The following is a 27860-nucleotide window of genomic DNA, read 5'->3' on the forward strand; positions in this document are numbered from 1 at the left end:
TTATCGCTTTGTTGTAACAAATCGTCATAACAAGGTATCAAGGAAAAGTATGATGTAATATCACATCTTTCAAATGATCTTATGTTCGGGGGTTAAAAACAAAATTCTGATTGACTCTTGACTACCAAAAAAAAATTATTTGCTAATTATCAAAATTATCCTCCTTAAACAAGGATGATATTCTTAAAAAACTGATGAACTAGAAGAGTTATGGTATATAAACATTAAACTATTCAAACAAAACTTAAAGTGATAGTTCTGAAAAGCTATGACTAAATGAAACAGTTTCTGGATGAAACATTCAAAACATCTTGCATATCAGAAGTTCAATTAATTTGTATGTTTTGTAAATGTTTCTAAGTATTTACAATGCAAGACTATTTTCAAAAACTGATTTAACATAGACGTTTCCCATAATATACAATGTCTTCGATAAATGAATTGTATCATAACATACAGAGGAAAATTAAATAACTATCAATTTTTTTTATTGACCGATAACTTTCGACTGCGAGAAATGAGAATAACCTAACTTTGTGCACATGTTGATAGATGGAACAAGAATCGAAATCTGTCGCGCGTATTTTGTTCAGATTTTTAATTTATGGATCATAGTGCAAAAAACAACGTCTTTCACTTGATATCAATTTATTCCCAAATGTAAATAATTGAAAATTGAAGTGCTCTTGAAGCATCATGGATTTTCATGAGGTATCAACCAATTTAATCATTCATCCTAGGCTACTAGATAAAGATCCATAGAAACCCAGGTGTTTTAACCGTTTGTCATTGTTTTGTCAAAAACTCTAGACCCCACTTCATACATATGTTGATAGATGGTGCAAGAATCGAAATCTGTCGCGCGTTTTGTTCAGATCTTTAATACAAGTACCATAATTTCATCTTAAATCAACTTATTTCCAATTGTGTAAAATTGAAGTGCCAACATGACATCAAGTAGTACTCAGTACCTCTGTAAATGAAATTCTGAAATTTATTAGATAGTTTTATTATTTCTTTATCAAGAAAGTCATAGGTCGAGAATTTTGACAAAATATTTTTCATGACGTCCAAGTGATCACACCAAGGATACTTTATGCATATTGTCCTAGACTAACACAAATAAAAAAACTACCAAATATACCAATTAAGAATTGAACGACATCTAGTGGACAATAGCGGTATCTCAGAAAGACTTTTACAGATATCTATTATCTTATACTGCCTAGTACAGAGGAAAGCAACATCTCTGAAGAATTTGATCAGTTATTTGGTTAAAGACCGACACATTGTCAATTTATAAAAATAAAACTAATGTATATTCAACACAAAACTTCCGAATTTCCACAGTTGTTTTTTGCATTTCACATGTTTCACTACACAATGGTCTATTTAGGGCCATATACCCAGTAAACACAGATGATCGGTAAAAAGTTGATACTGTTACAGCACCATCAAACTAACATCGGCATCTGCCCTGAGTAATACCGAAAACGTTTTTTATGCACAATATGATACACATTGATGCTGAGTTCCTAATGCATTTGTAGGCTGTAACATTATTGGTTATTTGGATTCATAGATTTAACAACAAGTTAAAAATAAGTTCATGTAATTTTTTTCAAATGATTGGTAGAACCTCTTGATTGACATAGAGTACGAACGGATATGTTAAATAAAAAGGCATTCATTTTTATTGACAGAAACTCAGTCTAGCAAACATTCTCTCTCCGTTACTGCCATACCGAAGAATCTAGGTGAAGATCTCAACATTTTCGAACATGACAGTTTTCATTAAGACATTGTACGATATGTTTTGGATTCCTTGGGGAGTCGACAAAAAGTTATATGCAATTCAATACCGTCCTCCGAGGCATTTGATTCTGTTGACCATACCATTCTCAGACAAAATCAAGTGCTTTTGGCTTTCATGGTGAGTTACTGAGTTGACTTGGTAGTTTAAGTAGTGGATAGAAAATAAGAAGTGCAATATCTTCATAGATTATATTTGATCTGCACTTGACATGCAAGAAGATTTATGCACATTCTCATTATGTTGTCAAAAAATTATCTGCATCTAAATAATAATGAGTGTAAAAATATTCACATTTCACAAAAAAACTTGAGGTCATACATTAAACATACACTATTGAAGATGTGGCTTTTAAATCGGTATAATTGTCATCTTACAAAATGTAACGGGATCTTCAGGTACACTGAGGTAAGATAATAAATCAGCACTGTGAAAGCTGAGGTTTATTTATGAACTGAGCCGAAAACTTACAAGTTTGAATGCAATCTAATATTCATACCACACTCTTGAATGTCCTATATTAGTATAAACTTCAGTGGTTTGTCAAATCATGAAAGAAAAACACCTTTATAATATAGAAAATGTACAACAACATTTATGTCATTCGTCGCATATAATCAAAATGTTATAATGAAAAAATCTACATCTGAACTGAGGGCAATCCTTGGTACAGATTCACTGAAAACTCTCTGCCACCATGATGAGCAAACTTTTTACTGGAAATCTGTTATGATAAGTCCTACAGAAACACTTATCTTATGAAGAGAGAATTTTCACAGATATGATATGGATTGGACTTCCCGAATGAATTCAATTATTTCATCACTAAGTTTCTTCATTCTTTCAAGAGCCCATTAAAATAAAAATTCTAATAGCTAGTTCAGAGCCGCCAGACCTTAAAATATTAGCAAAGCTAATGTTTTAACGATAAGTAATCTGTTTTATAATTTTTATGTAGAAAGTTTGCATATTTGATATTTTTAAAGCCGAGCTCTTTTAGATATGTCAGTAAATCAAGTTTTGGTTTCTCACAGAGAGAATAAGCGTTTCTGTGAAGTTAAACATTCTAACATCAGTTCATTGGACGAGAATAAGTTATAACTAGTTGTTCTATGTCTTCATCAAAATCGTCAGGTATTTTCACGTTCTGAGAGCAATATCAATCATCACTAGCAGTAATTCAACATTAGCATGTTAAAAATATCGCTAGATATTTGTGAAAGGCTTCACTTTTGAAGTATCAATTATGAACACATTTTTAAACAAAATATTAGCTTTGTTAAAATGCCGCAGGTCTGACGGCTCTCATTTTGGAACATAATACCAGTATAGATTTAGCTTTTTAACTTCAATTGGCTCATGAATGATGGAGAGTCTGACGGCTCTACGATGTTGGTCTATAAGGTCTTATTGAAACAGCATTTTTTGTAAAATGTTGAAGAACATATTTAAGTGAGGTATTATTCATGCTTTTGGCATTTACAAACATTTAATCGATCTGCAGTTGTAATATAATTGTGATAGGTACAGAATTTCAATTCAATGAATTTAAAATTCGTATATTTAATTTAAAAATCGTACGTTAAAAGGTGAGACCTCGTTAATTCTTAGCTCGCTCAAGTTTAGACTTCTGAGAGTTGTCGTTCGTAGGGGGGGGGCGACAGATGGTTACTGGAAAATAGATTTTGAACAGATTTTTTTATCATATTTTAATCAGTTCATTTACTTCTAGAATACACATTTACTGATTAGTGTTACTTTTAGGTTTGGTTATATACTATTTTAGATTTGATGAATGAATTCTGCGTGTTTATTATTCTTTCAATTTTCACCTATATCTTTATTAAAGTGCATTTTAGCCACACAAGACTTTTACATAATGTTGGAGAGAATAAAATTGTCTACAATTTATGTTCCTGAACTCTGTTTATAGAAATGATACTTTCAGATAATAATAGTCTTTCGTACATACTCCATTTGAATATACATTTACTAACAATAAGATTTGACAATATAAAACTCAAAATTTGTTTAAAAAAGAATAATGTGTGGGATTCAATTTCATTATAAATGAGTAGTACTTTTTATGTCACAGTAATTATATTTTTTGGTCTGTAGTCCAGTCAGTAAAGAATAAAAGTTACCTATTTTATCTGAAATGGTAGATGAGCGTTAAAAATGCAAAACGAGCAATCCCTCCCAGTCCACCCCCTCCACCATCTTGGAAAAATCGGTACTTTTTCAGATTTTCATTTTTTTTTAAGTGCATTTTAACTACAAAAGAGTTTTATAATATGATGTTGCAGAAAATAATAAAAGTGCCTACATTGTTTCTAGGACTGATCATTTCGGATTGTATCAGTATAACACTGTTTTAGTACCTTTCAACTAAGAAAAAGATGAATTACTGTTTTTTTAAAATTATAGTGCTACATTATATTTCAAAAAATTCACTAATCACTTTCAAGTTTTGGTGAAAATTTGATATACCCATTATAAACTACAGATTCAAGAGTAAGAATACAAAAATGAGACAAATATTACTTTTTGCTTTATTCTCAATTCTGATTATTAAATTGCAGGTAAATGACTGGTACTGATTCAATATACTGTATAAGTGTTTGTAGACAATGATAAAAGAATCACATGCAGAGATGTCAAATAATAATATATGCTTCATTTGCAATGAAGATGTGGAAGAAGATCCAACCCATAAATTTGAACGTACAGAAATTGAAGTTTGTCAAGTAGCTGCAAAAAAGGGCACAAAGAGACCACCCACAAATCTCCAGAGGGATAGAAGCATATGACGAAAAAATATTGCAATGAGGTATTAAGTAACAGGACAGTAATTTGGCTCATAGGTCAGGTTAGTTGTGAAATGTTTTCACTTCAAGTGTCACTGATGCCTTTGTGGGTAAATAATACCTGCTGAGTTTTTGTAAAAAGAAAGAAAAAGCCCCACTTGCAAAAAACATCGAGCATAAGGTGAAGGTTTTATTTTCGAAAGATTCCCAGAACCATGTAGTAGACCAATACAGAAACAAATTTCTGACAGGATTTCTCTTTACTCAACCTTGTTACAACTGAAGTACGAGTATAATATCATCCAGTAGTTTCCCAGGACTTGACTTCATGTGAAATACGGTCGGATCGCACAATGGAACACATGGAAGATATTTATTCATTCCTTCAGAATTACAAGAACACGGAAGTATGTCAATTTACACACCATTGCATCAAGGGCGAGTATCAGATTGATTCGAAAACAATTAAATACCGACCTTGAAAAGATATTTCTTGTTTTACAGACAAAAAATTCAAAAAATGCGCCAATTAATTTTTGTTGTTTTTATTTTTATCGTTGTTTTACAATTTCACAAATAAAAAGTATTTTTATTCTTTATAATATTGTAGCTCAAATGGACCAAAAAAGAAGATATATGCAGAAGTTTGAAGAAGGTACCATTTTATTTTTTTTTTCAGGAGGCTATGGTGACATAAGGAAATTGTGCATTTCAAACACTTACGTATGTCAACTTTAATATTACTGAACCACTTTTGAGTCACCCCTTCTCTTTTCACTGTATTACTATGACGGTTTGCTCATACCTACACTTTTGTAATTTATCCTTTTTTTAAATCCAATTAGTTTTAATCTGTGTTCAAATATATCCAACTAACACTATTCGAAAGTTGATTTCGAAAAGAGACCCTGCATAAAAATATCCAGATTTTCGATAATGTAAATTTTCTACAGGTGAGAATACTTTTTGTAAGATATTAAAACTTTTCGTAAGATAACAAATATTTTTATATCATTTTTAATTCTGTTCAGTTTGGCAGAGGTACCTACCAGTCTTCTTAACTAAACAATGAGCAGCCAATAATTTCAGACTGTGCACTTCGAACAGCAGAGGGTGGAAGAGCAGCTCCTTCGCAGTAGGCCTCTCGTCTGGGTTCTCCGACAGGCACTTCCTGATGAAATCTTTCTGCGTCTCATCCTCCAGTGAGTCGATAGTCTTGCTGACGTTCTCTTCGGTAACCTTGTTGCCGGAATCTCCGTTGCCGACTATCTCTAGGGCAGCCATTTCCAAGGCGCACATCCCAAAGGAGTAGATGTCGATTGGGGGGCCCGCATGAGCTGAAATAAGTCATTCAATTCGAAATTGCTCAAAAACCTTATAAAACTGAAAAAAAGCAACCTTTAAATTCATTGTTCGATTGAGAAAAAGTTCAACAGTAATCCGAGACAATTTAAATAAAAATAAGGTTAGGAAAACAAAAAGTTTTTTTTGAAACATCCTGAACATAGTGACAAGTTATTATAAACCCAGATAAAATTGCAACTTTCATTATCAATAGGTAGATCAACTGTAGTTTCAATTCAATTGATTATTTCATTTGAAATTTTTCTAGGTACCTACAACTGAAAAGTGAGGACTCATTAAACTTTACACTTCAGTCATCATAAACAAAAAACAATTATCTTATTGAAGATGGTTTAAAGAAAAATAAGATTTGGAGAAAAAAAATTAATAGTTTTTCTGAAACTCCATGTTTACTATTGCTAATTAAAAAATATTTCATTCTTTTGGTTTCATGGAAAAAAATCATAAAAATTAAAGTTCATGGACGTAATACTATTTCTCACAGTAACCTTACAGGGTGATCGTCTCTACCTTCACATATCCTCTGTTGATTTAAATTTTCTTGCACATTCAAAAAGTCAATCTTTGTTAACCCAAACTTGATCTATTATATAAACAAGAAATTTATATGTATATGAACAAAAAATGTTATGTAATCTGCCTCTGAAACTTTTCCTCTCTTGATGGTAGGTATCTAGATTTCAATTTGAATTTTATATACTCGAAACAAAGTTCATTGCCTCCCAATCACTTTTTTACTAGTGTAGATACACCAGACAACCCTAATAACGGTTTCTTGACATGAAAAAATTGTTCGAAATATCTTAGTGATAGCTGGTTTCAATCTTTATAATTTTTTATTCTTATTAAGGTACCTCATTATATACATATAGACTTTTTTTAATCTATGAGATAGTAAATAGTGATTTGCAAATTAAAATATTAAGGTTGGTTTTTTGGCGTTTGTTGCATTGCACAAATTTCAATTAATATCCTTTGCAGATAGCCTGCATGTGATTCATTTATTTTTTCTTTCATTCTCTACAACATTTATAATCAATAAAAATAGCATAAAACCCATAAGAAACGAGATATTTGCAATGGATGTGTAAAAAATCGATTCTCTGACCTTGGAATATCTATAGTCGCGGATACCCTATAATAAGTAGGTTTTGAGACAAGTTTTAGGGTGTCAAAATAAAGGTGTATACACGTTTATGGCTGACTATCTCTCATTCCGAGGTGAAACCCCTGATATTTCCGGTGTAATATTGAAAACAAGATATTAAAGTCGGACAAAATTCACATAAAAACACAGACTTTTCAGTACTCTTTGGTAAAAAAGACACTCGTCGCCGAGGAAGTGCCACCAACTTTTTTTTACAAATGTAAAGAGGGATTCTGTAATAATTCTCCGTCTGATACTTTTTCATTTTCGGAAATTCGTTTACAAATTGACTTCTGATATTATGAAATATTCTTGGGGTAAATTCGTGCAAACACCCTTTTTTCTATCTACGGGTTTTTAAATGGACTGCATGAACGTGAGTGTCACATTCCCTTCAAAAAATCCAGAGCCGTCATATCAGGTGATCTAGCGTGCCATTCTGAGACACCAGATTTACCTATCCAAAAGTTTGGATAACTGTCATCTAGCTCCCTTCAAAGCAGCTTGTCGTAATGAGGACGTACCTCATCTTGCTGAAACGAAACATCAGATGAAAACTTATTTGGGTTTGTCAATTTTCTAACCGACAGGTAGGTAAACATAGTCGCTTGCCTAGCCTGCTAGATCACCTGATATGATCATTCTAGATTTTTTAGAAGGAATTTGTGACATGTGACATGCCACATGTCACATGTCACAAATTGTAAAGATACTTTATTGTCAGGAATGATTGGTGAATATTTTCAAACATTGGAACGAACTGAAGCGAGTTTTGAATAAATATTTTTTTTCAAATTATGATATTTATTGTTTGTTTGCAGATTCTTGAATTGAATATAAAACTCCTGAGTCATCTGCGATGACTCAGGACGTATAAACCTTTAAGGAAGCCAGCCACTCGTGCTAGTGAAACGTCAGGAAGAAATTCCAAAAATCCACTGTCTTCAAACCCGGCAAATAATGAAAACCTCGGCCGCAAAACCCTTAACTATTTTGTGAATATAAAACTGTTGATTATTTAGTAACGGCCGATTCGATTTACATATATGAAAAAGATCTGGATAGATAATTGAAATACATATAAAACGAGGTATCCCAAAAACCACCTATTCCATTTGAAAAAAAAAGTAGGAATTAAATGATGCAACACTATTTTCTGTCTCACCAAAAAGGACTAAAAATTAAGCTCGATCTTGATATCGTGTCATAATGAAGAGTTAAGAGGAGGGGGAACTTTTCAAGTCCTACTGTAAAAAAAATCTTAGGCAACACAAAAACAAACTAGTGATTGTTACTAGTATGAAATAACTATGTAAAATGGTAGGTATATTAATTATCAAGGTTAATAAGGCTCTTAAATTATTAAGTGACATATGATGTCACTTATGTCCTACATTAGCGTAGGGAATATTTCGAATAATACGGAAATTATAAACATTTTAATGTAGTGCAGTTTTTTTCTGTCAAATATTCGTAAGTTTCTTCAACTATTGATATTGAATTCATTTCATTTTTTTCTTATTATTTCCATAGTTTACCACTCTTTAAAAAATGATACATTTTTGTGTAACAATGGAAAATTAATAATAAACCGTTATCAATTGGGCTGTATAATATCTACCCAATTTCTAATTCGAAATATATTATTTAAAAAAAATTCAAGACAACACAAATAACAATAAAATATATTAACATTTGTTAAGTAAAAGAAAAGAAAGAACAATTCCACCAAAGTAATAAAACATTGAAATGAAACATACATGTTTGTAGAAAAAAAGCAATGATGAAATTAAGCATGAAAGCATCAAAATATGATAAAAAGCATGCAACAGAATTTTAAGCAGGAAACCATCACCTACCAAAAATATAATATTGTGTGCCAAAATATTTACATAATATGTACAACTGTGAATTGTATAATAGAAAAATTCTTGTTTCCTTTGCACCACTGATCTTCACTTCATATATATTACAGAACTTGAAAAAATGTCTTCCATTGAAAATGTTTCACGACATGAAGGACATATACCAAGAATAAAAAAATTTATGAATACAGTGAACCGTTATTTGATGAAAATTATTGAGACTATCCATGATAATAATCATACAATTTGCACACTGCATTTTATTATTTTTGACACATTTCTAGCTTATTAAGTTAGGCTAGCTCCAGTCCTAATGATGAAGCTACTTGCCGATACAGCTACTGTGTAGCAAAAGGCGCTAAAATAAAAGCTAGTGTGAAAATTGTAAAATTATTATCATGAATAGTATAATCAAAAACGTATTTACTACTTTTCAGAATTGAACCTGACATAAAAGATAATTAATGGATGACATTTGTCATAAAAAAGTTCAGAATAAGGTGTTTTTCTAATGTCATTACTTAAAAAGTTGAGTTGTTGAACTCCCATCTTCAAATACAGATATCTTCATTACTTGACGAGATATACAAAACAATATTGTGAAACCCGGGTGTGATGTCATCAGTGGAGCTCAGAGCCCTAAGATGTGTATCCATGCCGAGAGGACGCACTGAACCCTCCTTCCCTAGCTACTTGTGGGACCATTTATAGGCCATGAGTAACCAAAGAAATCATCGCGGAGTCTAACGAGGAGATGAACGTTGACAAAAAGATCCCAACTTTTCTCCCTGTAACACCGAATCAAGAGCTTCTCAGTTCTTCAATCAATCATCCTGCTAACAAACTAAGGAGGGTGCAGCCAGGAAGCGACTTATCGTCTCCTCAAGATCAGAATAACTTATGAATCTGCCATGCATCAGATTCTTGATCAGCAGAAGAAGATCCAGCACCAGAACTGGAAACAAACTCCTTTTTAGCAGGTCAGCAAATGCTTATGCTCACACGATGATTCAGCCAAACAAAAGACGAAAAAGCCCTGCAAAGGTTTAATTTAATGTATTGTGGTATAGCTGACTCACAAAGGCCTCAATATGAGAAGGTTTCTGCGGCCATTAAGGTGGAGAGCTTGCACCTTCAACAACCGAAAACCTCAATATCGACCAATCAGCTGAAATCTCTTCTGTATGTCATTTTAGCTGTGGTAGAGATTACTCCAGAAGATAGTTCAAAGGCAGATACTTTCGGAACTGCTCGGACGGATAGCTGTATGTTACTTGAGATATCAGGGGAGTTTCTATAGGCTGATGGGTACAGTTAGTACCCTGCTTGGGAGGGCATCCCCTGAAATGCATCACAGGAGACCTACTTCCAATTTCAGTTGCTTACCTACCTGATGAAAGTAGTCACAGACTGACCACTGATCAGGTCTTCATTACATTCAGGAATATGTACCAGGGTCTGTTGAACTTGGATACGATTATTCTTCACAAAAAGAAATTCAGGTACTGGAGCAGAACACAGGTTTTCAACGTCAGGACAGATAATTCCGCTTTCTGCTTCGATAAGTTAATTGGGGATTAAAATGGACACCAATATGTCTTGGCACAGTTATGTCGCTGGAATTGCAAAGGCTGCTTTTCAAAAGCTTGCAACAATGTTCCGAACCACACACACCTCAGCAACTTTTGATGATTTACAAAGGTCAGACCAGACCTTCTTTGGAGTACTGTTCTTATGTATGAAGCTCTGCCCCCAAACATACCCTGAAGTTGCTGGATTCCATCCTGTAAAGAGACATCCGCCTGCCTGGAGAGGCGATCTTTACGTGCAACTTTGATAGCCTGGAACATCGTAGAAAGGTTGGAGATTTGTGTTTCTTCTACAGATACTCTTACGGGAGGTGTTCAAGTGACTTGGCACATTTTATTCCACCAAGAGCGGTACATTGTTTTGAGTTTTGAATCAGTAAACCTCGAACTTCTCTGATTAAGAACTCTTTCATTTGGAGAACTACGTTTATGTGGAATAAACTTCCCGATAACGTTTTTCCAAATGAATTTAATCTCCAGCGATTCAAATCCAACGTGAGACGCTACTTTCGCACAGGCACCGCTCTTAGAGCGCCTTAAGGATTTTCCTGTAGTGCTTGTGTTTTGTCCTTAAACAAAGGCCCACTTTTGCCATCCAATCATAAAGATCACACATCAAATAAATTATTCACCTTTATTCAGAAGCTAAATTGATTTGGTCGTTTGACCTAATTAAATAAACAGTTTTTTATGATTTATAAGAAATAATATAGATTGTTATTTGTATATTTGATGTATCTTATCAAGCAATGAAAATAAATGAAACGGGAGTTTTAAAATCTTTGTAATTCTCAATTTTTTACCATTCATCATCTTTCGTATTGAAAGAGCAGTATCAAATTTAGAAAAAAAATTAACCTGCCCTAACGTTTCAGCAGTCATTTGTCTTTTATTAATATTAACATATTTAAAAAAGGAAACAACAATTTAATAATGTGCATAAAAAAATAAAATAAAATAAATACGTACAAAAGCCAATCGACTCTAAGAATACCAATTACCACACGTGAAAAACGAAACAAAAAATTTCGGTACTTACTGAGATGTTCGGGCGCAATGAAATGCATATTTTTGAAACCGTCCTGGCACGTTTTAACATGATGGTTTATCGAATCGGGAGCCACTAGAGGAAACGAAAGTGGAAATTAGTAGAAAGTTTTTAGCTACAAAATGGTTGGCTGATAGGAAAAAATTAACAACAAACAGACCATCGAACCATTCTCGAATACTGAATGTAAAAAAATATTTGAGGTTAGTACGCCCAAAAATATGTTTGAACAGAAATTAATAAGAGGATATACGAATTTTTCTCGCTTCGAAAATGATTAGGATGCACAAAGAAGGCAAACGTTTTACAAGATATCCATTCTCAAGCGTAGAGTAACGAGTGTAAGGTATCCGGAGAAAAAGTACCTTACATGCGCGTAACGCTTGAGCATGGATTAACGAGCGCCTTACAGTACACACCCTGTATGCTTGTTTCAGCAGTGTCGCCATTCACAGAATTTTAAAAACGATGCCCATTAGTTTTATATATGAATAAATGAATTAGATGTTAATCGAGTTTTAGAGATACGAGTCTTACATTTATAAATCATAGTTCTAGGTAAGTCAATCTCTTTCGAAGAGATAATAAACTTTAATTTTGATTAAAATCCTAAAACACAATTTTGATTTTCTATTTGTTCCCAAAATATCAAAGATATCAGTTGATTTCGTAAATAATTTTAAAATTGAATGAAAAATTCTTTTGATTTATATTGAATGATTTTTGGAATACTCAGTCTATTTCAATATTTTGACATAAAAATAAAGTTGGCATGCTTGTTCAGTCGTATTGTGATGTCATTTCAAATCATACCGAAACTTTTTTGAAAAATTTTGATTTTATGTTCAACTCAATGGTGAAAACCTGAATTTCTATTATGGAAAGCTGTTACAACTAAATCATACATCATTAAAAAAAAAACTAAATATTTAAAGTCGATTATTTGATGGTTCTATGTCAGTATTAAATAAAAACAAAGTACAGAGATAAAATAATGAAAAATTTAAACTACAAATGATTTTGTTTTCAATTTGATTATTTTTTTCATTTTATGTTGATGATTTTATATCTGTATTTGGTTTTTACCTTTTTTTTATTTTTAACTTACTTTCTTAACCACTGATTCGACATTTCAAATATTTAGCATTTTTGTAGGATTGGAGTTCTACGCCTTTCTTTAACAGAAGTCCAAACGTCCACATTCGCAATTTGAAATATCCTGTTGAATTGGTATAGAAGCCCCGGTTTAAAATAAGCATTACCAGGAAGTAATACGTTTCCGCACATACAATACCTTCAAATGAACTGTCAAGAAAATCTAATGAAAGATACTTTTATTATCATCAGACCAAATGAAGATCAGTTCTGACATTAATAAGAAAAGCAAAACACTTGAAAAATTTGGCAAGGTATTCCAACCTTGAAAATATTTGAAAGAAGTTGCAGAACGTATAGTTGGAGGTAGGTCGCCGAATAGTGGTATACAACAGTACTAGATTAGGAAGATCAAAAAATGAGACATCAGTACCCGACATTGAATTGTTTTATCAAAAATAGTAGAAGAAATTTCATGGTAGGCTGCCGATTGTACAAATTCCGTGTATGACTGTAAAAATGATGAGAGACAAGAGTGGTCACTTCAGACTGGAATTTACCAAGCTACAAAGGAACGAGTAAGATCAAAACTGAATTACATTTTCGACACAAAATTCACGGTTATAGTCATAGATCGTGCAGAATGGATGGCGAATAGTCATCCAGAAAACATTCTTGGCAGAAATACATGTTATACAAGCAAATGGAAAAGGAGCTGCAATTTGCTATTTCGGCAAAAATTCACGTTACAACTACTGTTCGGTCAATACAGGCGGAAGAGTACACAATCTTGCAAAGATCATGAAGTATTATTTTGAGGCCTCAACGAAATGAGCAGATCAATATTCTTACGGACAACCAAGCCACATTCGAGGCATTGATGAATTTAAGAGTGACATCAAGATTGATCTGAAAATGATGCGAAGGACCGGAAAAGCTGTCATACCAGAACAGATTGACCCTACACTGGGTGCCAGGAATATCAGAAATTACAGTCAATGATGAAAAGCTAACGAGGGTGCTAGACACGGGTTATCAACTCCATATTTGCCTTGAAAGAGCTGTTGGGGTACAACAACATATATGATATGAGACCATATCAGGAATTGGTTCAATGAGAAATGAAGAATTGCTTCAACGAAGTAGAGATCAGTGAATAATAATTACATTACAGGGCTAGTCATTTGACTATGTCGATTCAGAAGACATTTGAACAAAAAAAAAAGCTGTACAACATATATTTCAGCTGAAGGAACGCAAAAGGACAGAGCAGCTTGTCATACGAATGTGAGGCAGTAGATCACAGGAGGAAATCAATTTATGGACAGAAGAATTTGGTAAATGTCAAACAGAGGAGACACTTTCGAAGTAGTACTAACCAATATTTTTGAAATGGGTGTTATGAAAATGTGGAAGAAAAACCCCAAAAGCTGTATGGACAGCACTCAAGCAGCAAAAAACAAACAAATGAATTTACAGTGACACTACTTTGTCATTGAAATATGCGAAGAACTGAAGTTTTTGGAATGAAATATTTGGATTGGATAAACTTACTGTTCAAGTTAATGTGATTACTTGATGAGTATAATGGGGATTTTGTGCTTAGAATATAATTCAACAATTTCTTGTTGTAATGAATTTGAGGCTAGGGTGTGCAGACACTATAATATTGGAAAGATGTCAATGAAGCATTGTTGGCTATATTTTGCATGAACATTTGAAACAGAAGAATATGTTCGAAATGGTTACTGAGTTTGCAGTTGATCACAAACAACAAGTCACTGATGAGTGAAAATACCAATAGTGTTACTGTCAAAATAAAAAATCATATGCTATTATGTAACAATGAAGAGAATTTTGATCCACAATTACATTCCACGGTGAAATCAGTATTTTCGACTAATTATTTAGAATATTATTTTGAAAAATAGTGAATATCTTTAATGATTCAGTAGATCGAAGAAAATTCAAAGAAAGTACCCTTTCATGAAGATGGGGAATCTACCATCTCATCGAAACTCGATGGTTTAGACTGCAATAATGAATCAATTAAGTTATCTAATATATTTTCATAAACGTCAAAAATCCCAGGAAAGACTTTTCCAACAATCATATCACACACGAAAGTCTTTCACTCTATCACTATTTTGAAGAATTAAATGAAATTGCAGAAAATATTTATGAGGTAGACTAACGTTTTTTTCAGAACCCTGCAACGATATGGGTTGCATAATATGATACCAAAATTTGAATGATTATGTCAAGTTACACAAGTGAAAATACACCTTTCATTAGAAAGTGTTGGACTGGAAGTTATGGAAATGCAAATTAAATAAAAATAAATCAATAGAAGTGAACAAGTAATAGCCAAAGTGAAAAAATATTCAAATTTGACGGAAAACAAAAGTTTGTGTTGGAAAAGTGAATATACGAATTGTAAAAAAGCCTTGCATTTCAACTACTATTTTTCCCAGAGGCAACAATGAAAAAAGATACAAAATAGGAAATGCTTGCTGTAAAAATGAGCAATGAAATGGTAAAATTTCATAATACATTGGAAATTCTGCAAAATAGGAAAGCCATAAAATAGATAATTGATGATTCAGGATTTCACAAAAAAAATTCTAGTGTTCCATAAAGTTTTAATGTGAAGTAATTCACTGAGTTTTGTGTGTGACATGAATTGTATTCACAAATATTAAAATATATTCAAATTAATATATTTTACACATGTACATACATGTGTGAAAAGGAACCACAAAAAGAAATGACCACAATTGAATGTGGATAGATGGTCTGGCATACCAAAAGAATGGTGAAAAAGTTTCCAGTAAAAAGAACGTATTAAAAAACTTGATTCCAATGTGACAGAAGTCAAATTACCTACCTTATGAGTTTAAAATGTAAGCAGTTTGTGTCGAAAGAATTCGGAATTTGAAATAACCATGATTAAATACTGGTCATAACAGTATTGAAATACTCTCTTTAAACAATAAAGAAAAAACTATTGAAATGTGAGAAACATCAACAGATATATATATATATATATATATATATATATATATATATATATATATATATATTTGTAAATCTTACGTGGAAGGAACCAAGTCATAAAAAGTAGCCTAAAAATATTCCACAACTCCATGGATAAAACGAGAAAAATAAAACGAGAACAATAAATCGACGGAATTGTTCTTTTCGAAGTCCTGTGTTCAATTTCGGAACCTACAAAACAATCAGTAAACAAATTTGACCTACTTGAACATACCATAAAACAGAACCTGAATATATCTAAGGAAATTTTATTGGTAGTAGAACTGTGATAATTCAAAAAGACAATTCCGAAATCATTCTATATCAGCTGTGTATAATTCGGTTACACATTAATTAATTAGAGGAAAACGAGAAGCTCTGGATATGAAAACTTCTAATGGACAAAAGACTTGACCTCTCACTAAAGTATGAAGTATTACATAGGAATAGGAACCAAAAAGAGGAAACGTGAAGAAAACTGAGTCGAGTAAGAAACATAAAGAACAAGAGATAGCATAGAAAGAAGATAGCTGGAACAGGGAGGTTAGTGCTATAATTAAATAGTCATGGCCAACTTAGCCCTCAGATTAAAAAATTGAAGCAAAAAGCACAAAAAATTCGAAAAAATTAACAATCAGTGAAACCAGCAATCAGTAAGAAGTGTTTTTGGTTCAAAGCATGAATTCTTTGATCCAAATTATGAAATATTAACACAAGAGAAATGTCTTCAATTCCCTTTGAAGAAGCAACTAGGAAGAACTGATCACCTTTATATTTTTGACTTTGAGAGAGGTTGTTTCAATATTCCAAAGTTGCTAGAGAACATAAATGTCAAAAGTGTTGAAGATCACATAAGCGAGGCAACAACTCTGATATAACAGACTCAATTCAAGGCCATTGAAAACTTGAAGTAGTTCAGAGTCGACGAAAAGTGATTAATAAAGCTTTTGACCACAATCAAAGTAGAAAGCTACTAGTTTGGTCAAAAGATATCGAAATACAGCGGGTTGTCAGACCCGCAACATGAAAATAAATCAGATATTAAAGTAATACAAAATATTTCTCAGCTTCTCTCCCTGAGGTTGAAAAAAGCATTCGACAATGATTCCTCTAGACCTATGGCATTATCTCGCAAAAAATACAATCTACATTCATAATGAGCCTTATCGGAGACAGATGAAAAAACTGTTATAGCTAAAGAAGATATACTTTAGGAGACCACTCCAGACTAGAGACCAATCAGAAGAGCAGAAACTTCTTTTGTCGTTTTGTCAATGGACAAAAATCCAAGACCCAAAATATCGACCTCGAAATCTTGACGAAACTCTTTCATTCAAGGTCATCTAGATAATAGAAAAGTTGATGAATGGAATCGAAGTTGGAAAATTCATTAATCGAAATTATAATTGTGGGGTTCATGACGATGATGACGACAAAGAAGGAGAAACAGCAAGGGAGAGGAAGAAAAATAAATCTTAACTGTACTTTGTTGGGTAAATTTCAAACCTGACCCTGAAGAAATTAAAGAGAATGACAAAAATTCAAAGTTACTCTGGAGAGACTAAATAAAGCAATTGGTATTATTTCTTTCAGTAGCATAGGTGAAAGGTGTCGAAACAACTTCATGTCAATTGAAATGGAAGATACTTCTGAATTAGATGCACTCTGTTTTAAATTCTATAACGTTGGGCTCTAGTTGAACATTCATCTTGTGGTGAAGAAATGGTGAGCGAGATTCATGTCAGAGACTTTAATGAAAAATTACGGCAATGAAAGAAGATAAATGAGGAATTCATCATAAATGGCAATCAAGTCGAGTTGATGTGCTGCACCAAACTTGTAGTTTAGAGCAGTATGAGGCATAAAGCAGAAGTTATAAGTTGCAGTTGTGAAAAGACATGGATTTGAAATGAGGTAATACAAAAAATGACTGAAGTCCCTCTATATATAGTATATGTAAGGGTGCGAGCAGCAAAAACGAGACTGGACTCGACTAGAGTGCATAATTTTTCAAAAGTGAGGATAGTAACAGTAAATATTCTCTAATGTATAGGTGTATAGATGATCTGTCAAATCGCCTAGAATTGTTTGAAGTAACATCAATATTAACAAGTACTTAATGTTAGAAGTAACATCAATATTACTAAATCCTACTGGATGCTGACGCAAATTTGGAATTTCAGAAATTAATGAGGAACGAGCATGAAACAAGTTCACAAACCATATGACACAGAAGAGCACTTCCAACAAAAACCGTGAGAGTGGATGAGACTCAGTTTTCCAGAGAACATGCTTGATAGAAATACTTGATTTACAGACGGGTTGAAAACCGAACAGGGGGCGTGATCTATATATATTGTACATGAGGAAATTCACATTACAGCTACTCCTTTACGAATATCAATATACATTCGTCTTCTAAGCAGAAGAAAGAAATAGACTGACTCTATTTTGGGTTCCAGGTCACTCTGGAATCATATGCAACAAAAAAAGTTTTGGGTGTACTAGACATGGATCATGAACTCCATATATGGGCACTGAATGGGGTCTGAATGGAAACAATTAGAAAATGAATAAACTGTGCTAGGGAACATCCGGGAACACACAAAGGAAAATCTTCATAAAGGGTCTTGGAAAAAAACGGCTTCAACAGAGTTGCCTCAGAATAATTATTTCAAATCTTATTCGGTGAACATTTGAACAAAATAGTGCAGTATATTAGAGACCTTAATTGCAAGCAATGCATCAAAGGGACAGAGACAGCTCGTCATGTTTTATGGGAATGTGAGACACTGATCACACAGGAGGCTAGTAGATTACGGACAAACCAATTTTTATCAAATTAATCGAGGAATTGTTGGAAAGAGTAAATCATAAAAGGGGTGAAAAAACGCAATAGATCCATAATACTGTTGTGATTCTCGGAAACTTGGAAAAAGTTACAACTCGGGCGGCAAAGCAGCAAAAAGTTTGAAAAAATCTGGTTTGATGGGTTTAAACCTAGAGAGTGATTTTACCTTTGCTTTGTATATGAATATACCTGAAACATATTTTTCCAGCAGGTAAATATGTCATCTACTGTATCAATGAGAGATTCATATCTGGAAAATTTTTCATGCTTATAAGGTTTATAATTTTTCGAGGCCGGAGTTGAAAGAAAAAACGAAAACAGAAATATTCATTCACAGTAATATGAATGCTTTGTACATTTTTGAAAAGTTCACCACAAACTCTGAATCAAGCGATCTAACACACCAAATTTATCGGAAATGTTTTCATTTTATTCTCTACTCATTACATTTTTCAATTCACATCGAAACATTTCATAATGAAGATTTGTAAGTCTCCAGTACTTCAATAAGTATTATTGAAACAATAAAAACTTACTTCACCTCATAACAAAATATTATTCAGAAGATTGTTAGATGCTTCAATATGGCGTTAAAAGGAAGATTCAGAACAATTTTTTTCCACTCTTTTTGATCAAATTTCAAATTGAGTACTGTCGTTCACGTCCAATTTTTAGTCAAACTCAACTGTGCTGAATCTCATCAATAATTGATTGTTAATGAGTTACGATTACACTGACTGTTATTTTTCCCAAACTATCGTTAGATAATAAGCATTTATTAGCTCTGTTGAATTTCCCGAACATGTGAAAAAAATATCTTTGGATGTAAGCACTGATAGTGACGTTATGGTAGGGATGACATTTGATAAAAACTATTCCTCAACCAATCGAGATATATTTTGTTTAACTGAATACAACTATTTCTTCCTAAATATATGCAGTTTGGAATGTAATATATTCCTAATATAAGCATAATGACTTTCCCAGAACCAATGAAAGTTGATTAAATGTGGATGAGAAAAAAATGTATTGAAAAACTTTTAGTGTTTTAAGAATATGGATATATCAGGAAATATTTTTGGAACCAACACTTTTTCAGAAATATATATTTGAGGAAGAGCCGATATTCAGAATAAACATATTTTCCATTCAAAAGCAAATAAGTTCTGATCAAATGGCAACCCAAAATGCAGATATTATAATGTACAATGTGAATATGAGAAATGAAATAGAATAAATGTCTTCGAAATAGATCATCAAATCATTTTTATCACAGTTAACTATTTCTATTGAAACCATCTGAAACTTTGATCGTTTTAGAAGTTATCCTATGACTGATTATTAACAGAAACTAAAAAGTGAATTCAAAATAAAATACTTCATATATGTTTAAAAAGTCAATATGTTTGTATAAAAATATTATAAACAGACTGATCCTATTATTGTGAAAAAAAAACGTACAATATGAATGAAAGAAATCTAAAATCAATACTCGGAGTTTTCGCATCTTCAAAAATCTCGTACGAAATATTCTGAAATTAAATTGACGGGGCAGTGTAAAAAATAATTGAACAACGACAATCTGAGACACGCTTAACGATCTGCCGTCGTCAATGCTAACCTATGCAGCGATCGCCGAACAATCTGAATAGTATCAATCTCTCGCTCTTTGAAGTGACAGAAAAAGTAATTTTCCATGTTTTTCTAAAGAGAATTTTTTTGTGTTTTCAAAATGTGATTACCTGATCCGATCTTGACGAGCCCATTGTGCTGTATAAAAATGGTATCGCAGGTCAGATTGCCGTGGATGATTGGTGGAGAACAGGAATGCAAGTAACTGGAAAGAAAACAAACATTCTGCATTCATTGAACTTCGGCCACAGTGTTGCCAGACGGTTTTTTCGAAGAGATCGGGAAGAGCGTCTCGAATGTTAGGGACTAGGATCTAGGAACACAAAAAGGAAATGAGAAACAAAAAAGAGACTGTTTGCTGTAGGTAGTCCGACGGTACTTCTATTTGACATTTCAGAGAAATACCTTTGAGATGACTTCCTTTACTTTGGCACGGATTACTCACCTTACTAAAGTCCACTCGTTCCTAGCATTTATTTCAGCACTTGTGAGTCTCTGATGAACTAAACTAAAATCAGTGTCAATCGCAAGTCTTTTTTAGATGCTCGCAGAAGCAGGAAACGGCCAAAATACACCCACGCATACACACATTAGTTTATGATGCAAGAAATTAAAGAAAAATTGTGCAAAACTACGTGGAATTGAACGATAGCACTGCCGAAACGTGTCCCATAGGTACTTCTTTGAAATCATAGAATTCAATGGCTCCCCACTAATCAAATGTAATTGGACTTTCTGTATATTGCTCTGCAATTTAAAAAAGAAGAGTTCACCTTTCACCTATAAAAAAAATTGTCCATCAGTGCGTCACCATCCTATCTCAACAATTTAATATTGAATGGCATCCAAAATTCTTGATTTGACACCAAATCAAAAGTATTGGGTTAGCAACAGCGAATTTCTTTCAGATCTCTAGCCCTTCCTCCTCGCAACATAATCTCAAAAATCGAGTTTATAATTATCAAAAATGTTTGAAGGATGAAGCGTCTGTAAAGAACTAAAATAAGTTCAGTTATATTTATTGACATATTTTCTATCAGCATGATTATTTTTAGATTATTTTTAGCGATGGACTCAACCTAAAAGGAAATCGTTTATCGTATTTCTATTTTTCCATAACATCAAAATTATCAGCAAGAGCAATAGAAGAAATGCATAACCTTAATAATTCTTATTGAAATATCTAGTTTTCTTTATATTAGAACAAATTGACATCCTTCTATCACCTTTGCTTGTTTTACCATATCATTATTTATATGAATGTATGTATTTGGAGAAATATGGCGTAATTTCTGGTCAATACATGTTTTTGATGCATAAAATAGGTAATTTATATTGTTCAGTAGAGAAAAAAATGAAATACGACAGTTGCAATAACAAAAGCGTTGGAACACGATGAAAATCAAGGAAAAAAGAAAAATTCGGCTAATTTACGTTAGGCCTTCAGAAAAACGAAAAAATACATGCCAATACAAGATATATAAAATAACATTTGGACATTATTTTAGCTCATTAAAAACCATATATAGAATGATTGGAAAATCTGAAACTGAAATTTGAGGTTATGTTTGTACAAACTATGGAAAATTTTTGTATATTCTAGATTTATATTGCCCTTTTGAGGTTAAGGCGCTCGACAAGTGAGCTGAGGGATCAACACATTTTTTCAAAATCATACGTTTCCGGTAAAATTCCGGAAATACTAATTAAAAGATCAAAGCACTGAGGCAAATGCACTGTCACTGACCCGACAACATGTTTAAATCATTTTTACAAAAAGTCAAATAACATTCAAACTGTGAGGAGTTTGATAAACAAAAATTGAACGAACTCATATATATTTATTTTGGTATACTCACCATATTAGCGTGAAAAGGAATAATTTAGGTGGTGAGAGGTTGGGAAAACGAGTGGATTTCGGATCGAAAAAAGGAAAAAGAAAAAACGGGCTAGATCTGGCAACGCTGCTCGACGAACGCCGGCCAATCTCATCGCTGCGAACTGCTGAGAGAAATCGTCGAGTTTTCGTACCGGAAAGCATTTGGAGAATTTTGAAAAATTTATTGACCGCGGACGATTATCTGCAACACTTAGGATTTGAACCCGATACTTTTCCGAATTGCCGACGCGTTGCTCCAACCACACGAGCCACCGACAAATCAAAAGTGAAACGGATAATCGTTTAGTGTTTTTCAAAAATATCGTTTCGGTTTTACTAGGCCAAATTTGATTGAGACAAAACTCCGAAATGATAGATTAGATATTTACAGATATCCAGGACGTCAACTGACTTACCTTCGGGGTGACACTGCGAAAAATACAACAATACCAAATAGAAATAACCAAAAAAACAGAGTTCGACCACAATTATTCATTTACATACTTACAAAAAAACTGAATATTGTGGCGATAGCGTATCAAATTCATAGAGATATAACTTACAAACTACGTAAATATACAATGCTGTCAAAATGGGAAACATATCTTACACCTAGGGAATGAAATATATTTTGCAGTTTTTACTAATTACGAAATTCATTTACCTCAGGGCTGAGAGGATTTGAGTACACCATCTCCTCCAAGCTTGCAGTGGCAGTCTCTTCACGTTTCGTTTGGTCCTCTTGAGGAATTGCTTCAACGAACCTGACGACATGTATTCTGTGATGAATATGACCTGAAAAACAATTGGACTGTAGAAATCATCCTTTGAAAGGGCAATTGTGTTCCCATGACTAGATAGATTCAGACAGTGGCATGTTCCAAACACCAATGGGTTAACATTGGGTAAAAAAGGCTGGCTTACAGCCGAATATCACAATTTACAAAACTATGCAATTAAAATAACAGACATCAACATTATTTATTGTTGAAATGATCTCGAAAGCCATAGGCATAAAACTTCCAGTCTATGGATTTTTTCACGTTCAGGGTCAAAATGATATTTTGTGGATTTTACTCCTAGAGTTCACCAAAATATGGTGAAAGGGAGGTATAAATAACTATGTGATTCTTTCCAGAGAATTTGTTTTGTTCACCAACTTCATGTTCAGAACCGACAAAATTTGTTCCGTTAACCGCTACAACAGCTTTATATATTGAAGCTGTTGAGAAATTGGTACCAAATGCTATTGCTACAACACAGAAACATGAATCATGCAACAATTTGTGCATTTCTTCCATTTGCCAGGCAAATATTGCAATATACTCAGGTAGACCTTACAACGCTTATTATTATTGAAACAATATTACTGACTTAATTTAAGGTGATACACGGTGACCTTCACACGACTAAATAATATCAATCAATAAAGTGTCACTTTCAATTGTTAAATCAGTAAGGATGCGTCTTCTCGTTCTAATCGTATTTGCTTTGCTCTTCGAGGAGAGAAAAGAGACAAAGAATAGTTTGAATTGAGAGCTGGTTAAAAAATTTCTTCAAGAATGGATAAAAAATTGTTTCAATACCTAATTGGATTGGTTTCATTCGTTATTTTAAAGCACGATACAATTATGAAGAAGGCCATTTCACCATCGGAACAACTTGCAGTCGCATTAAGATTTCTAGTAACAAGCAATATCATTGGATACTTTTTATTATACCATGAGCAATGAGCATATATTATAAATCGGGCTTTTTTTTCATCAATACTACTGCCATCAATGTACTCCTCATACGGTCAATCTATTGATCAAAATCGATACTGTGTCAATAATATTGACTGCGTAGGGAGCCCTTAAGCTGAATGCTTCTTCAGGTAGTCAATATTACAAAAGGTGAAACCAATGGAACTTGGTGTTGACACAGTTATTTATCCATCCTTCAAAAATATTTCATCATCTTTCATTCTGTTTCTTGTTTCCGTTTTCTCCTCGTCTTGATGACCAAACCAGATGAGATTAGAACTGACTCCTTTCTGACAAGCTCCATTCTCTCTAAATAATATAACTGGAGTTTTTTCCCAACACCAAACCGTTATTTTAACACCTTGATACGTGTTTCGATCACCAAGTGATCATCTTCATTACTCCACCAAAGGTTCCAAACAGTGCATCATAAGTCCATTCTTTCTGCTTATACAATTGCAAAATAACACTTCATGGATCAGTATTATTGAGTTGTGTGAGAGTTACCGTTATTTTGACATTTACTGTCTAAATAATATTGATTCAATAAAATTTATCGTCTAAGGTTAACCTCATTACATTTGTATTCCCATCTTTTCATGAACGAATTGTCTTGCGATGTTTTTTTTTGTTAATGACAGACTTTCTCGAAAAGATACAAGTCGTTGTAGCTGACCTGCATGACAAAGTATCTTGTGAACTATAGATGAATCGAAAATTTGAACGAAAGTGATCTGATTCATCAATTTTGAGAGCATCATAGCCTCCTGCAAATCCAATCAAGGAAATGTCGAAATCTTCAAAGAAGCCACATTAGAGGTGCATCTCTGACTCACCTTTGGTGTTGGTACTGCGGATATAAATAGAAGCTGATTGAGCAGCTTTTGAAGAATCACTTTAAGCGTGTTATTTGGTGCTGAATCATTTCTTCATATCATTATTTTGAGCTCATCAATTTGTTACCTCTAAAAGTTACCCATTTTATATGAATTTTCAAAATTCAACTAAGAACATGATAACTAATATGTAATACAAGAAGTATTTGTGTATCATTTCAAGTTTTTGAGTGATTCGATGCCCTACCTATAGGTTTGTCACTTTGGATCGTCACGCTTAGATTAAATTTCGATATAGCCTAGATAGAATTATACTAACCGAAGTTAGTTTATTGTCTAGGTCTGTCCGAACAATAGTTAATGGTTTGAAAATAAAATTAAAGTGTTTAAGCTGAAAACGACAAAGTTGCGAAGTGAATGTATTACTTTCAAGAATATTTCAATTATATCATCACATTCTTAGCAGTTATTACACAATCTTATAGACGGTCATAAATAAATTGAAATGATTGTTTCCGTGAAGAGATAGAGAGAGAAATATAAATCAGAAGAATATGTGACAAAGTTTCGCTAGGATTTACGAAGATGCTAGCATTTTACATAACCTCAAATCATCAACTTTTCTGTTCAGAATTTTACCCACCTTGAATTTCTGAGAATCGGCCTTTCAAAAGACACCCCATGATCAACAACCGTGTTTGAGCTGTCATAAATATATACTTTGTATTCATTATTCCCATTGAAAAATGACATTTGCCACTTTGTATACCAAGGGTCAGAATTTTTATTCTTCATATACTTAAAAGTCTATAGGAGTAGGTACAATGCCATTCAAGTTCAGACCATTTGAGCACACATTTCGAAAATAAATGAAAAGCGTTAAATGAATATTTTTAAAATGAAAGTAAAACAGAGATTGGAAAAAATTCAAGCAGTTATTAATATGTATTATTTTATCCCTAAACGAAATATTAATAACCAATTGAAATCCTACCTATAACTAATTATATTCAATTCAAATTCTTGTTGTTCTGCCAAAGAACTATTTGTTTATCGTAATTCATTTACGACTCAATGGAAATCACATTCAACGAAAAAAAATCAGGACTGTGGACCGCTAAACTTCTGTTCATTCTATTTATTCAAAAATTAAACTGTATCAGTAATTCGAAGACTATTGTGGGAGTTTTTATCAAGGATAACAGCAGAATCATAACAAGAAAACTCTTGAAAATTGTATTTTCCTACATTGAAACTTCCACGAAATTTTTCGAATACAAATAGAACAGTATAAATCAAACTATACAAACACAGAACATTTTCTAATTCTGTTGAAATTTTATAACGTTCGCGGATTCAAATTACGTGACATCAGCGGTCATTTTTAATCTCAAGGGTAGAGTATAGTTTATATTTTTTGTAAATAGGTACTTAATTCCTTGATTAATAATGAAACAAAGTTTGTTTATTATCAATATTAAAAAGTAAGCAACTATTACATTATTTATTATTTAATAAAGTATCGGCTTTGCTAAAAGCAGTCTTTCCGTTATTCAGCTGTCGCCCCTATACGAACGGCAAGTCTCAGAAGTTGAGAAACTTGTGCGAGCTAAGGACTAACGAGATCTTACCTTTTAACGTGTGATTCCTAATACGGTGACGATTAGTGACGATTAATATTGCAGACAACTATTCAAAACCAATCATATTCGTCGATTGCGAAACTTTTTGAATCGAATACATACATTTTTGGAATAGTGTTTTCACTTTAACGTTTTGAACAGTTCTTGTAACTATTGTAAATAGTTTTCAATATGAAAAATATGTTTTTGAAACAAACATTCTCAATAGAGTTTGTATGAGTTGGAATATCAAATATAACGGCATTAGCCGACTCTCCCCCATCGCTGCTCGAGAAAGAAATGATTTGTTAATAAATTTAACCTAATATTATGATGAGAAACTCCACATAGATAAGCTCTGATAAGTTATAGCAAATGAAAAAAAAATATAAATACAAAATATTTAAAGACATACCCGTGGTTTATCGTTATGCGTATCAGTCCAATATCTATGAAATTTGACAATGTTCGGATGCTCGAGCTGGGTGAGATTTTCGAAAATTAGTTGAATTTTTTCCTCTTGGTTCTTGAAATTTTTTCTTTCCGAAAACTGGACCTCGTTCCAGACGACTTCAACGCCCTCTTCAGTATCCATGGCCAAGTAAGCGCAATCGATTCCCGGCACATCCCTCTGTTCCACCTGGAAATGAAACAAAGTATAAGAACCGTTAGCCTTCAAAGATCTGGGGGTTGAATTTTGAGTCGCAATAAAAATTCTATTAATCCATGTTTAGGCTATATTTTAGCAGATCACGTGATTCAGTATTTCACGGAATCTAATTCTTTACCACATTTATAGGATCATTGGGATCACTATAATTTTTCATGCGTGAAAAAACTTCAAAGCCATTTTTTGCAATATAATAGTAATAATGATGTTTATTCAACAACAAGAAATTAACAAAAAGCAATTGAACATTACATAAATACCATGAAATGTATTCACAGAAGCAAGTGATTCTACGTGAGAGAAAATCTACTTGGCAATTACAATGTAAGGGTGATGCGATACTGTATAATCCAGAAATCAATCATTATAGGTCAGCCATGCTGAATTTTTCACATTCGGCAAGTTAGTAACAATAGGTTTATTGAATTTCACTAGTTCGGACTTCCATTGTCTACTATATAAAATGATTTGAAATCCCTGAAACAACTAAAAAAGAAGAATTGAAAATTAATAGCTGAAAATAACAATTATATTAACCAAAATAAACCTGAATCATTTTATATAGTAGACAATGGAAGTCCAAACTAATGAAATTCATCATGAAACATTGTCAATCACCTTCAAACAAATAGGTTTCTTATTTTCACAATCGGTACTTGTGTCAGAATCGGAAAATGGTAGTTTTTCATTATTAATTACATGTTATTGTTCACTAGGTCACTAAAGAATATCCTATTCGTATTAAGAATCCATTTTTTCAAATTATGTTTGAATGAATTTTCATTACTTATCAATTTCAATTGTTATATAATTTGGGGCCTAGATACAACACACTTATCTGTCCAATATTTTTGTCACAT

At 32.8% G+C, this 27860-nt stretch overlaps 1 protein-coding gene across 2 annotated transcripts in view; it reads right to left on the minus strand.

The window, feature by feature from the left end:
• Positions 1-27860, minus strand: part of Madm (MLF1-adaptor molecule) — a 272739-nt gene that overhangs the window by 43342 nt on the left and 201537 nt on the right. The window contains exons 2-6 of one of the 2 annotated variants that reach the window (XM_074185139.1): positions 26746-26970; positions 22792-22922; positions 20359-20453; positions 11626-11709; positions 5670-5957 (exon numbers count right to left, since the gene is read on the minus strand). In XM_074185139.1, the coding sequence (XP_074041240.1) occupies positions 5670-5957; positions 11626-11709; positions 20359-20453; positions 22792-22922; positions 26746-26970 (823 nt within the window). The remainder of the gene's footprint in view (positions 1-5669; positions 5958-11625; positions 11710-20358; positions 20454-22791; positions 22923-26745; positions 26971-27860) is intronic. The other variant, XM_074185140.1, reaches the window with a different exon arrangement.

The sequence above is a fragment of the Leptinotarsa decemlineata genome, unplaced genomic scaffold (genome assembly GCF_025532065.1).
Source record: "Leptinotarsa decemlineata unplaced genomic scaffold, Ldec_3_MD MMD2_tig00026363_RagTag_RagTag, whole genome shotgun sequence".
NCBI lineage: Eukaryota > Metazoa > Arthropoda > Insecta > Coleoptera > Chrysomelidae > Leptinotarsa > Leptinotarsa decemlineata.